Source organism: Falco punctatus (genome assembly GCF_963210335.1).
Source record: "Falco punctatus genome assembly, chromosome: 12".
NCBI classification, from domain to species: Eukaryota; Metazoa; Chordata; class Aves; order Falconiformes; family Falconidae; genus Falco; species Falco punctatus.
In genome coordinates, this window is record NC_137592.1 from 24,490,796 (window position 1) to 24,505,967 (window position 15,172).

The window sequence follows — 15,172 nt, forward strand, 5'->3', positions numbered from 1 at the left end:
TGCAAGGGTGTGGAAGATTTTGTCTTCAGAGGTGCATGGGCAGGGGAAGCAGCAGCTCTGCCTGCTTAGCAGACCCAGAGCAACATGGCCCAAGGGAGAGAGGGGAGGCAGTGGTGGGGCACAGGACCCCTTGGTTTCCAGCAGCCACTTCTACAAAACTACTGGTACGGAGCGCTCTAAGTGCACCTCCTCAAACCAGTGCCATGCGCCTGGTCAGCCAGATGCCAGGCTGGTAACATGGCTGTACTAGGTTATTTTACCAAGAAATCTGGCATACATGAACTCTTAAACTCTGCACATGGTTTAAAGCAGAAGTGGTCAAACTAAATATTCCAAATAGTATTTATTATAAACCTATGTGATTCTTCCTCTCTGTATGGCCATCTCAGAGTGTTTCCTTTGTTCATAGTTGGATGAGTGGCCAATTATTCACTTTATTTATTTACAATTTAATTTTCACACGGTATGATGAATCATCTGAATCAGTAATGCATCTGCTGACTGGATAAGTACTTTCATTTTTTTTTTAGTAACAAATAACTTACAGCTATTTTTAATAAACATTTTTTTAGGATTGCTAGCTCTGTTAGTAAAATTCACAGAGCTTTTGAGCTTTGAAACCATTTTAATACCCTGCAATTCTCCAAACAGTCTGAAAAACAACAGAAAGTCCCACTATGATCCCAAAGAATAAAAAAAATGCTTCAGTTTGAAAAGAGACTTGTATCTTGGATTCCTTTTTCATACCCAGTTAACTTTATATACAGTTACAGTATAATGCGATAGTAAATTTACACCTCTCCATTGTCACCTGTTCAAAATGCATCCGTATATTCAGTATTTTTTTTTCTTCTGTTTTTAAATCTCCATTAGAGCCTGTGTGAGAACTGGAATAAATAACCAGCCACGTTTTCCCATACTGGAAAAGTTCCAGAAGGGAAAGGGCTCTTGACATTACAGAGCTAAAGGAGTTTTCAAGACACTTTCTATTTCCATACTCGTTCTTTTGTATGCTAGGTTGCCTGCCATTATGTTTATGTAATTCTGACAGTGTTCTTAATGACACACTAACAGATTGTAAAACACGCTGCTGGCATTTACTTGTTTTTTATATTTTTAAAACAATGTCCTTCATGTAACAGTAGTTAAGCGCGGCAGAAGGACATCATTAGAGCCATGGTTAAACTGTAATTTACACCATTAGGAAGGCAGGAGCAATTTTTATTGCCTGGCAATTTTCTTGCTGAAATATTTGGACCATATGGCTCAATTTGTGTAATAACCTTAATTTCAGCACCCTTCAGGTCTGCCTCCATCTCCTACGGAATGGTAAAATGCGGTTTAGCAGAAAAGGCAACTGTCTATACTTAGAGAGTTGAGATTAATAACATGTCACGTCCTGTTTTTGGTGAAGGAATTCGAACAGTAGCCAGATGGTATCTCTACAAATAACTGTCAGGGGTCTTGATCTAATCAATACAATGTATTAATACATCTCCCTTCGCTGCTTCTCGAGGGGCTAGCGTGCAACATCTGGAAAGATTGGGGGGACCGCCAAGTAGAAAGCTGATCCTTTTCAGAATCAAACTGAGCCCAATTAATTTTTCATGTATACTTGATAACTGTTTCATAATGAGCTATGCGTCTTGACGGAGTTAGGGTTGGCGGCATGAGCGGCTTGTGCTTCCTATCCCCATTCAGTCCACTTACAGAAACCAACCCATTAATCAAACTATCTGGCATAAAACTGAAATCTCAGCTCAGCAAGAGATCAATAACCATCCTTAGAAAAAAAAAAAAAAAAAAAAAGGCAACAACAAAGACCCCACCACAGAACAAGGCTTTAGTGGGCAAAAGTATCCAGGCATGACATTAGCAATTAGTTCAACAAAAACCAAAACTCAGAACCATACTCACCTGACAGGCACCTATAATACAGAATTTAATATTAGCTGCCTGTCAAAAAGTAACATTTAAGTCCATTAAAAATACACTGCCATTCTGCTTTCTAGATACAGAGGCCATCTGGCCCCTATTCACCATAATTGCTATTATAGTCTCAAAAATAATATTTATATAGTGCTGTAAATTAACAGACAGACACCCATTCTCACTCCCAAAGAGCTTTCTGTTGATAAACTCATGTTTTAGCACTGTGCAGGAATTAGGGTCTTGCCCCCTAAAAAAAAAAACAGTGTGGCAAGATTATACATGCATTCCAGTGCTTTTTGTAAAGTCTGAAAGGAGGAGAGAGAGAGGTCACTTGGCAGGCAGAAAATGGGAAACTGCAACAAGCATAGGGGAGATGAGCTTGAATGAGGCTGTGACGCTGAGTGATGGGAATGGATTCAAAAGGGAGCAGTAAAGAGAAAGGACAGGAGGTCAGCTGAGAATACTAAACTTATCTTGCGTAGGACACCCCACGGCTGTTTGATGAGAATGACTTTGGTGACTGTAGACCTGGATTAGATTCAAATGGAGTCCCCAGCGGTACGAGGCTTTGTGTTATATTACCAATTCCCATGAGTCATATGGCTTGATCTTGCTTTTTTTAAAAAAGAGGTAGGATTCTGTTTATTAAAATTACCCTATGAAATATGAGCATATGACATAAGACTTCTAAGCCAATTTGAATAAAAGACCTTATTTGTGGAGGGGAGTGGGCAGGGGAATAGGATGGGGGTGGGGGTGGCCTTTTTAATTATCAGCTGAAGAATTCCTGTATTGGTAGCTGTTGGGCATGACCCTGGGGATTTTAGGAAGCTGCCCTACGACTTTACCAACAAAGAGCGTTATCTTGGAGTTGCCTGATACATCCACTTAAGAATGTTGGTTAAACATGAATTAAAATCTAGTCAAATCCAATTAAGCATTTTTAAATAGATATCTAATTTGAAAAACAGCTGTACATATTACCCAACAAATTTCTGCTGCCTCCTCCTCCATTTTTATTTCCTACTTATATATGAAAAAACATCTTTAGCTTACCAAAACCTTGTTTTTAGTGTAGTCACACACAACATGGCACAAAGGGAACAATGTCCCTCATATTATATAAAATTCATATATCATATTTCATACCATAATTCATATCTTATCAAATTATAATTAATAAGGTGAAGGTTTGTAGGGGTTTCTGTTTTGCTATTTTGTTTCTACAAATTAGAAAAAATCCTGTCAGTGGTATTTTTCCACAGTGCCTGATTAGCTAAACCTTATTCTCACAACTGAAATGTAAGAATTACAGAAAGACACCATAAAGAAAAACATACATAGAGAAACAGCATATGGAGCATTTACACAATCTCATTTTAGGCATCTGACTTTAGGCTTTGTCACGTGGTCACCTCTCCTCTTATGACTGCAGGTACACAAATTGAAAAGATTACCACTTCCAGACTGCTGCCCATGACCATCTTTCTGTCAGAGGGTACCATCTTTTAAATCTGTCAACCTCCATAATCCCGTTATGTGGGTTAGAAAAGACCAGCTGATTAATCAGCTTAAAATCAACCACCTTCTTTTGACTGACATGCCAGTAGTGGCACACGAATGCACTAGAGGAAAGCAGTCTTGTGTGAACAGCTGCAGCCCAAGGAAGGTAAATGTCCATACCTTAGAAGTTCTGGAGGTTTCATGGTCTATAGAGGACATTCATGGTTACGAATAGCATAACTAGGTTAGATGTCTAAAGTCCGACATTGTAAATATCCATCAAAAGACCTAATTCTACATGTGTTTCACTCATCAAAAGACTTATGGAATGGGTGAAAACTGGATCTTGCACAAGGAGAAACCCAAGGATAAAATACACCAGATATTTCTGAACAGGGAACTAATTTATTTGTAGAAAAAAATTACCTATTGATCCAAGGCACTCGGGTCTAGTCAGTCTAGAGTGTGTGATTTGGCATGGTCAGACATGACCCTATCAGTGTTTTTACTTCTGGTCCAAAAATGTATCGAAGGGCAAAGTTATGTTAACTTCATGTTGCACACTGAATTAGGGAGAAAATAGTAAAATAAATAAATAAATTAATGAATGAAAACCTCCTTTGCTGTAACCTTCACTAATCCAAATTGCCAGTTGCCTGACAACATATTAAGACCTCACAGACACCAGAGAAACCTCTCCCCGCTACCCCGCATTCTAAGTCACGAGGATTCAAAGATTTCTTGGCAGAGTGCCAGCAGGGTCTAAAGCTGTTTCTGTGGCTGCCGAAAGCATCCAGGAGACAGTGAAGTGGCCTTGGTTACAGCAAGGATGGTATAAATAGAGAAGCTGAAGCCTCTCTCTTTCTCTCTCACCTTTCTCGTCCAGTTCTATTACCACACCACTTCAAAATCATCAAAGTTGTGCAACAATCCTTTTCATCCTTTCTGCTCTAACCAGACAATTCTACGTGTCTGCCTTGATAGGTGGGGCTTATTGAAGCACTTAATCAGTTTCTTGGAGGGGCATCGTAGTGCCAATCCAAATGCTTATTTAAACAGAGCTGTAGTGCCAAATCCAGCATATTCTGCAGCAGCATGGAAACAACAGAATCTGTGAGACACAGATTGCCTCACACACTTTTTTTTTTTTTCCTTTTAGCAGCCTTCAATGTGAAGGAGCACTTGTCCTGTATTCATCCTGTGTAAGCTTAAGAGGTCTAGAGATTAAAACATGGGAAGCATTTTATATTACTGGGCTTTCCTGGCAAATAAAACAATTACAGCAATTCCAGTACAAGCCCTTCCTGAAACTGTGCTAACGAGGCTTTGAATCTTAAAAACTGCATTTAAATCAAATGATTCATTTGCAGACCCATCACATACAGCACACATGTAGTAGTAGGCGTGGATCATTTCATTGGAATTAGAAAGCAAACGTCTCTATACATGAGAGGTCACCAGTTGTTGTAAGTTAAAATCTTTTCACTGTTAGGCATAATTAAAATACTCTAACAGTGGTTTCAGTAATTTAAACATTGCAGTATTGTTGTAATATTTTTCTAGGCTTCAAGAGTTCACAACTGTTTGGTCCAATCAAATCTGGGAACACTGGAGAAGTTATCACCCATCAAGGTAATTACTTTCAAGTTGAAATAATTACTCCATCAATGTTAATGGTCTTTCAACTTCAATAAAGCACTCACCTGCCGATAATCACAGCTAACCTCTTGCTCTCATGCAATTCCCTCTCTATTTAGCAGGTTATATTACAGCCGTTAGAGTGGTCACTTGTCCTGAACAGCTGCTGAATTTCACTTTGATCGGCTGTGAACCATAAAAAAATTAGTCATCTGTGTATGATTTCCCCCTAACCCACAAGCCCTTGCAGAGCTAAGGAGATGATCTTTTGGCTGTATTAGGGCACTGCTGAGCAGCCATCTTGTTTCTGGTTGTGGCTACTTTCCACTCACTAACAGCAGCACAGTAGCCTAATTAACTTTTGCCCTCCGCTGCCGTTTACGGCTTTCATTCTTTGCTAAGTAGCACATCTTCTGAATTTATGGCATGTGCAGGGATTCATGCATTTACTCTCATCTTGTTTTCTTAGAGCGTAGTCCATTTCCCAGGCATGTGAAACTGGCATGTATAAAAAGGTTTCACCGATCCCTCTCTTTGGCATATTTTTTCTTATCTGTGTGGCTACAATCTCCATGGCTAGATGGAAGTTGTCATGTACAGTCCTGTGTACTGCATTACCCAATAATGTTATGTACAAGGGAGTTAGTAACTACGCAGTATCTCATCTCTAATGCTGCCAGATGTTCACTGGTCTATATGAGGAAAGAGAAACGAAGGATTACACACAGATGTATTTATTTCTGAATGTGATTAATAGAAAGGAACTAACTCTGGATGCGAGATTCCAGATATCTGTAAAATCTTCCATAGAAAACATCTCTTTATGGCAGTACTGGCTACTTAAGATGACTTCTGATATATTTTATATGGAGTTTTCCAGCAAGTAGGCTTTATTTATTATTTTTACTCTGGTTATACATTCAATATACAAATTACCGTCTGGTTACAACAATATAATCATGCAAGCCAAAGCCTCATCCTCCTATCAAAGTCTCTATTGTTATTGCTATTCTGCAACATGCGTACAGATTTCCCTACCATAGATGAAGCATCTTCCAAGAGGAGCTTGGACAGTGGAGTTATATACCATCTCCTCAAATAATGTAAGGTAAGCCAACGTGTTCTCAACCGTTAGCATAGCTGCATCCAAACCAAAGGCTTTGCTGCTGCAGTGGTATCAGCTAAGAGATGTGTTAACTTTTTACACCCCTAGCTGACATAGCTGTGCAAAAAGAAAAAAGCCTTGTAGTATAAATTTGGCCTGAGCCTCATACTGGAAAACACATTGTGAGTAGACCTGTGCTTCTAGGTAGGCACAGGTCTAAGATTTCCCAGGAATAAAGCCTACAATGCTTACACCTATCTCTTGCAACCTGTGACAAGCACATTGTACTTGTTAGCTACACTCTGCTGAAGCAGATTTGACACACCAAGACCTTGATCCTACATAATAATAATGGGAGTTACTGCCCATATCAGGCAGAATTTTTCTTTACAGCCCTCACCTCTGGATGCTTTTCCTTCTCCAAGCACATTCTAACAGATACATAGTTGTATTTTTTTACTTATCTTCTTGGCTTTGAATTCTCCTTTTCATGATAAACAACCCAATACTTGATGTAACTGTCATGGGAGAAACAGCATTACACACCCAAAAAACATCTACCAAGAAAAAGTCCAAACTTACCCACAGTTTTACCACACGGCATCGTATGGAATATAACAGTTAAAGAGCTGTGATGCTTTCTTGCCATTTGGCAGGTGCTGGCTTGATGATGAAATCAGCTCTGGGTCCTATGTTCACTAGCTTAAGCCCTAAGTTCACAAGAGTCAGAAGCTTGCCTTGACAACCTAGTCACTTTATGCAGATTTCTGTAAATGAGAACTTACTGTCACTCCATTCCCCTACAAACACATCTGTCGCATGTTAATGCTGTCAATAAGACACTAAATATCATTCTTACTTTAGAGGGTTAAAATGAACCGGGAAGACATTGCAGGAGACACTTGTACTGCTGTAACCAGTCTTGACTTGACATTGCTCTGCAAATAAACCAGACTGTCAGTTTAACTTGCTGTCACCTAACATCTGTCACTACACTCCTGGCCAAACAAGCTAGGGAAATGGGTGACACCGCTTTAACTGCAAAGCCTCAAAATGGCTCACATGTACTTCACTCGCTTCCAATGGTGCAGGAGATCCTCCGCTCATTTGAGTAGCAGCAGCTTTTGCTCTCAGAACTGAGTTCTCATTTTTATCTTCTAGGCAGCATAAAATTTCAGGGCGTCAGCAATAACCTTAAGGTACCGGACAGCCATACCTTTGACCCAAGTACAGATTAATGCAACTTAACTGGCGAGTGAACAGCTGCATTTTGGGAAGGTAGAGTGGATAAGTCTGTCAAATGGTTTGAAAACCCAGAAGATGCTTCTCATTTCGTTCTGGAAATGGATGGAAATGAAGCTGCCAAATTAGAACAGCCTGCAGGGACTTTACCAAGGGCTTAATTTGTATCCTGCAGTGTCACAAGGATTGTATTTCTACTTTAGGTTTTGGTCAAGCTTTATGTCCTGTGGCAGGCAACCAGGGTGCAACCAACAAGAGCAAGGGTGGGATTGGCTATCGTGATTCTAGCACTGCTTTTTTTTCTGGAATAATCTAATGGGATAAGAATGGAGTCTAACAGATTAAATAAAGGACCGAACTCATTGCTCGCTTAATACTTTAAGTCTTGCTTGTAACATGGAAGCTTGTGTGAGAGAATGACTAATGGCATATCCCACGAGGGAGCTCCAATAGAGATGCTTTAGGAGATTAAATGATTTAGCCTAGTACCCCTGAAAGCTATATTTTAAAGGGGCAGAAGTTTAATCATTGGAATGCTAGTTCCTTCAATAAAATTACATTTTAATTAAAGTGTCTCGTTCACAAAGCTACAGTTAAGGATATATCAGCAATTTCATGATAAAATTCTATCTTTAAGGGGTTATAACTCTGAAAGTTGGTGTCCAGGTTTTTGCCTGCTGGGATAGTTGACCTGACCTCCCGAAGATATCTTTGATAACAGGACTCTGTGCATTTTATGTCAATAACTTTGATTCAAAGCTCCAGCTGTTCTGCTATATTCAGAAGAGGTAGGATTCAGATCTCAGCTCCTTAGTATATATCAGCAGCAACTCTATTGAGTTAATGTAGTTACAGCAGCTTGAAGTGAGTTCAACTGATAGAATAGCTGTACAGAAAGATTTCTCCCCAAAGGGTAGTATAATATTTAGAAATAAAAAAGGGTAGCAAAAATAATAATCGATAAATGTTCACGACAAAGGACAGTAGAAAAAACATGCAAGTCAGCTTTGCTGCAACACTAGTAGAACAGCTATACATATGCTGCCAGAATGTCATTTTGATTCAGGATAGTGTTTGGGGAAAATAAAGGACTTTGGAGCCAGGAAAATACTAATTCAGTAAATAATAGCTTGTTAATTTAAAAGGCCTTTAACTGATGCTGTTAAAGAAACACACTGTGGCAACATTATTTAAAAGACCATTTGGTAGGTTTTATTACCCACAATGCAACCATCTTGGACATTTTCTGTTGTTGTTGGCATGCTTAGAAGACATTGCAATGCATGACCGGCCAGGTCAATTCCAATGCTCAGCAACACATTGCATGCTGCTGAAGCAGAGTATTAGGAGAAGCCCTGTCATTTCACTGGTTTTGAAATCTTGGTGTCCCATCACAATTATGATTGTGATTATTTTTTTAAAAACAAGCTAAGGGAGCTAATTACTGAAATGCTACTGAAGTTCAATGACTTCAAAATCCCAATCTACTTTCTAAAACCTAGCATACTTACAATGTGAATGCAACTACTTCAGAAGCCAAAAGTATATATTCCTATCATTCAGTCCAGGACCCGTTTTCTTTTTCAGAAAAAGCTGTATTACCAACTTAATCTGTTTAGGCTTCCAGGAAGCTAGACACAAAACTGCTTTGGAACCATGGGACCACAAGAGGATGTAAAACTACCGAGCTGGAATCTCCCATCTTGTCATGTTGAGATTTGTCTGAGGGAGTTACTATTGAGTATTCCAGAGAAAGCTCTTTAGGAGCCAACTTGAATGTCAAACAGATAATTTGTAATTGGGGTAATTAAGAATTATGGAGCTTTCCGGTGTTATTCAATACAAATATGGCCTAGGAACATAATTTAGGAAAAATTCTAGGTTTATGAAATTGAGGTGGCCTGCTGAGGAAACCCAACTTTATTACGAACTCCTTAACCATTTTCTAAAACTTATTTTCAGAAGACTGCCAAGTACAGCATCTGTCCTAATACAGAGCAGTTTAGTCAACTATCTGTAAGCTGTCTTTCTATAGAAAAGATGTGTTATATATATCTATATGTAACAATATATAAGTGGGAGGAGCAGCGGTAACTGCACAAACCATAACCACTTCTGTCACTGATTTACATAATATTGTTAGTCAGTTCACAAAACAACCTGCCTTTTCCAGAGTCTATCCCTTCACATACTGAATAGAAATGTAATATTTACAGACATTAATGTTTGGAAAGTCCCTTGAAGGGAAAGACATATTAGCAGTGCAAAGTTACATTCTAATATAAGTACATGTAATGAAAGTAAAAGTAGATCTGCTTTAATTACTAATGAATTATGAGAGAAACATGCAAATGTGTTGCATATATGAACTATGTAATTACTAATGAATTCATTCGCTTTGTGATTCCAACTGAATCACAAAACTAAAATTATATACAAGGAGAAGTGATTTTTTTGTTCTTTGTGCAGACCTCGTGAAAGTATTTCGACAGTCAGACAAAAAGCCCAGGACAGTATTTTCAGAGCAAGGCTGACAAAGTTACATGCATGTGCTTAATTCCTCCAGACATGACCCCATCTATGCTTTCCAGTAACCTACTTGCCTCTACCAGGATTTGGATATTCATGTGAAGTAGTTTGGTCTGCACTGGGCCAAACACAACACTTAAACCAACAAAACTACTGGCAATTGGAAACCCCACTTTTCCAATCAGTATTAAATGAGACTTTAAAATACCACAGAGATCAAAGCAAAGTAAAACCAACTAAAAAATTAAACCACTCTTTTGTGGTCCAGTTCTTACCGTTACGGTTAGTGCTGTAACAGCTGGCATGCTAAACGTGGGATCACTGCGTTTTTCTTGATAGACTACTCGATACAGAGATATAACACCATTGGGAGAGACAGGCTGGGTCCAGTTCAACCACACCGAGTACGCACTTGTCGCTTGTGCCCAGGGGGCTTCCATGCCCCGTGGGGAAGCCTCCAGAGTCTGAATTGAAGCCCACAGGCTGTCCACTGACCCCACAGCATTTTGAGCTCTGGCACGATATTCATAGAGGGTGAAAGGCTGTAGAGCATCAGATGCATCAATAAATTCCAAAGGTCCTTCAGTCCAGATGAACAAAAGCAGCTCTTCCTGACTGCCCACAGGACGTCTGAAATGAAATCAAAGGGACTGTGTTTAAAATTGAAAATAACTTTAACAGTCCCATGGTAGTAGGTGCTGAAGTTCTAACTTCAAGCTGTACTTCAGAGAAGTACAGAACTTACTTCTACACATTACACACACGCAAGGAACTGCCTACCTATCTCTGCATCTTAAAAGCATTTCCCTGAACTTGTGTTAGGTGCTAGAGTAGTGAAGAAAAGATTTTTTGAGGCAATCATTTAATTATTCTCCTTTATCTAGAAGAAAACTACAAAATATGTCAAACAAGTGTGCTGTACCAGTCCATAGTAGCAGAGTAGCAATACAATAGCATACTGTCCACTTAGGATAGAACACATTAGATATGAGACTTTCAGAATTTAGAATTTTAACTTTTAAATCCACAAGTAGTTGCTAAGTAATGACTTGAATTGCAAATGGGTGCAAATTTCAACATTTCTGAGAATCAAACTATTTATTGGATGTACTCATCTCAGGATCCCTCATGGAAAACTTATGACCAATTTACTTGAGAAAAGCGTTACCTAGTGAACAAAGGATAAATATTCTATCATGCCCTCAAAACCAAAGCTGTACACTTTTAAATTCTGGTTTGCCCATAATAAACCTCTCATTTGTTCTTGCAATTGGAGTAAGCAATCCCTTGTGCATAAACTTAGCAGAATTTGCAGCTCCATCACAAAAACTCGTTAAAATATCACAAGTAGTGCTTTCTGTAATAAATGACATATTTTTTTCCAATGCTGTATTTGTTTAAAAATGCAACCTTAAGATATATGAAGACAATTCACTGTATAGGCTTTTGGCACAATGGATTTTTATTTTTGTATGTACGTATATATATCTGTATCTATACATACACACACATACACATATATAACATTCCTACTACAGATGTTTGTGTTGGACCTGGTGATATTCTGAGTATCAAAGGAGATTACAGATGATCCTCAGTCCCTTTCTAATGTGGCCCCTTCTAGTATATAATTTACAACAGTTGTAATAAGGCGAGCACTCATCTCCAAAACAGTTATCAAATCAATTCTTTCAGTTGGCATAAAAATGTTTGTGTGAAATTAAGTTGGTTACATTTAAACACTGTGATAAATCTCAGTGATGGTTGTGCTGTACTGCACATGAATTTAAGCATTTCTCCTACTCTTCACAGGAACCTTGGCCTTTGCAGAACGTAAAAGCACTTTCACCCTCTGTGCCAACAACAAAAAACAAATTACATTATCTGCCACTTCTATTGCAAGTAGGGCAAATTTGCAGAAGTAAAATTGGTTTGTCTGAGTACTGGGTGTCATCATCACTACACACACAGAAAAGCTGAAGAACATTTCTTTGGCAAGAGAAAAATCTGTATTTCACAGAATTCTGTCAGATTTTATTTTGTTAGACCAACCCGGAAATTACTTTAAAAATACAAAATGCAACAATTTTTTACAAATTATAATCTTAGCTGCTTGTAATAATATATACCCAGGTATTTACAAGCAAATATGAACAACATAATGAATGCATGTGTGTACACAGCTGTTTATTCATCCTTTGTGTATATGCATATATAAGGCATGCATGAATACATTATTTTCTTATATGAAACTAAAGAATTTTTGCTAAACTCTGAGACAAGCAGGCAATATGAACACTGTTTAATTTAGAAGGATTAAAGTGTGAGTTTGAAAAAAGAAGAGTTTTGAGGTATGACGTCTCTTGTGTAGTGAAATACACAAAATATAAGATGTGTTGATACTGAGAATTGGTTGGCAGAACTGGGTGAAGCATGCCAGGTAGAACAGGCAGGAAAGATACCCTAGCAATTCTCTGTCTTGCAACAAAATGTCTGGAAGAGTCAGGGTACAAAATTTCCCATTGACCCCAAAATTTTATCATCTATTTTTAATACACTTTCCCATGCTCTATTGTAATGGCAAATTAAGCTTTATGCAGAACTCTCCCTTAGATGCTGTTCACTGACTTAATGCAAGGCATATAATTCTGAAAGGTGAATCACTACTATGACTTTCTCCTGCACCTAAAAATATAGTCTTTCCTGCATGTGCTCAAAAACATGCCTAAAAAAAAATCTCTGCAGACAAATGAAAAGTGAGTATACTTTAGTGCAATAAAATCACATTTAATATGTCTTGTCTGACCAAGCAGTATGGCATTTAAATGAATACACAAATTTATGTTGTTTTATAAATTTCTGAAACTGTGATAAACTGTTTTTCACACTAAAAGATCAAACTGTAAGCTCATCTACAAGCAAAGCTGTACAATGTAGTCTGGTTAAGTATTTAGCTCTTATTACTGCTGAATATTTAATGAATGAAACTTATGGTTAGGTAAATGGTTCCATCTGTAGTGCTAAAAACCAGAATATCTTCATGTATGAATAAACTTTGAACAGAAGTGGTTGAACAGTCTGTAATCATTTCAATTGTCTTAAGATTTAAGATTCAACTGCTCATTTAACTGGAAGTGTTTCTTATGTACAATGAGCTGCAAAGGAGAATAACATTTCCGAGAGCTGGAAGCTGTCTCTTCATCTGCACAGTCTGATTTGCTGCTTATATTAATTTTAAAGATGCTCAGATACAGTTATTTTTATAAGGGCAAATTCTCCCTGCCCCACTGCCAATCTGAGCCAGATGACACAAAGAGGAGAATATAATCCTCTTTGTGACAGTTGACTCTAGAGCTCTATGCGGAGGACTGCAGCAACACTAACTGCAACAGTCACCCCTCAGCTTTCTTACGTGGAAGAAGACTCAGTGAATCCCTGAGGTCTTGCAGGTCAACCCAGAATTATTCCTCACATGTTTACCTTTCACCATGCAACAAAAGTACACGTTTTAGCAGTGCCTGCTGTTTTCCTTACCAGAGTGGTAGTGAGTTATTTCTAGAAACACTGAGAAGTCCTGGGGTAAGATTCAAACAGCCAGGGAATCACACTGTCAAATGTGGGAGAATAATGCAACATCAGCAGTGCTCCCCCTCTACAGTTTCACATCCAATTAAAATAAAGCAGCCTCACTTCCCATTTGGATTCAACAAATCTATACTAATGTAGTTTGTACATTTCTTTATTATTTTTTTTTGAGGGGGGGGGGATGTTTACAAGTTTTGATGTCAAAAAGTGAACAAAAGGCATTTGAGACTATTGCAGGTAACATGCTAGTTCAGGTTAGGTATTGTATCAATTACAGGTATAAATAAAACCCTTCAGGAATTCTTACACTCCATGACATATCTATCCATAAGGATTCTTATACTAAACCACTACTCTACTAATATACATACCTTGCAACCCATCTGGTGCAGCTCACAGTTAAGGATACAAGGGTAAGCGATTAATTAATCATAGAGTCAGTCTAGAAGCCTCTACACTGCAAGTCACAACAGTCAACAGCCACTGAGACATGTCCTCTATCTTAAATTGCCTGTTGATTTTTCTGCTACATTGTCACCATCAGATTGCTCACCTAATGAGAGCTACATTACAAACTCACATATATATACACTAAATAATACAATCTTACTGAACATGACATAGACACTTTGACAGAAATTCAGACACTGCCTTAAGCAAGAACCAAAATACTTACAATTTTACAGGCAATATTTCTTTTAAGAGTCATCTCATGTGCATCCTACAGAGTGCATGCTAGTGGTCAACAGAGAGCGGTTCTATCAGCTGATGTGTCCTATATTGTATTAAATACAGCAAGAAATACATCACCTATTTCCATAATATTATTTTTCTAGACTGACAACTTCTGTGGCTGTCACAGGGATGTTATGTAATGATGAATGGGAAGAGAAGTAGATTGGGCGATTGTCTCATAATCTTTTCTCATTCAGAATCTCTTCTAAGTTGTGGTCCTTGCTAGGAGTTTTAAAGCCTCAGATCTCTGTTTAAAACCTCTATACGAATCAAAAATAAAATGTCACCATCTCTTTTATCATAAACTAACTTTTTAATTTTTTGGTTTCTAGCAAAATGGCTGCAAACTTGCAAGTGCTTTTATGATTCTAGACTAAAGCACAAGTCCTGCCATTTTAATGCAAAGTTCAGTACACACAGTAGCTCCCCAAGCATTCCAGGTTTTGAAGTTAAATGAATTTATTTTGGTGGTGATGCAGTAAGGAAGAGGCACATGATGAAGAAGAAATTACATGCCATAACCTCCCATAGAAATACTGCAGGCTTGCTGCTATAACAACATAAGACTATGTGTGGCTACAAAATGAAAAAGAACTATGTGCTTACATCCCATTTCTGATTTTTTTTGCAGCTATCTGAGAAAGATTTGATATTGTTGTTGTCTAAGCACATTTAAACTTCAGCTGAAATAACTGCCAAGTGATTCATGCCTATGTAGGTGAATATACCGATTGTATCTGGAGCCCCAGTGCGCCATTTTCATTTCACTTTAAATAAAAAACAAAATGTATCTATGTCAGTCAGTGCCCTTCTGCTGTACTCAGAGGTATCAAACAGGCTACAATTATGATTGTGAAGTGATTGTGTCACATTGGAGGAAGGTTTATTGCTTTTGAGTCTGCT

General features: G+C 38.2%; 1 protein-coding gene across 1 annotated transcript in view; it reads right to left on the reverse strand.

Moving 5' to 3' along the window:
* USH2A (usherin) overlaps nt 1–15,172 on the reverse strand; it is a 397,508-nt gene that overhangs the window by 44,910 nt on the left and 337,426 nt on the right. The window contains exon 60 of the mRNA XM_080408501.1: nt 10,225–10,579. Within this exon, the coding sequence (XP_080264627.1) occupies nt 10,225–10,579 (355 nt within the window). The remainder of the gene's footprint in view (nt 1–10,224; nt 10,580–15,172) is intronic.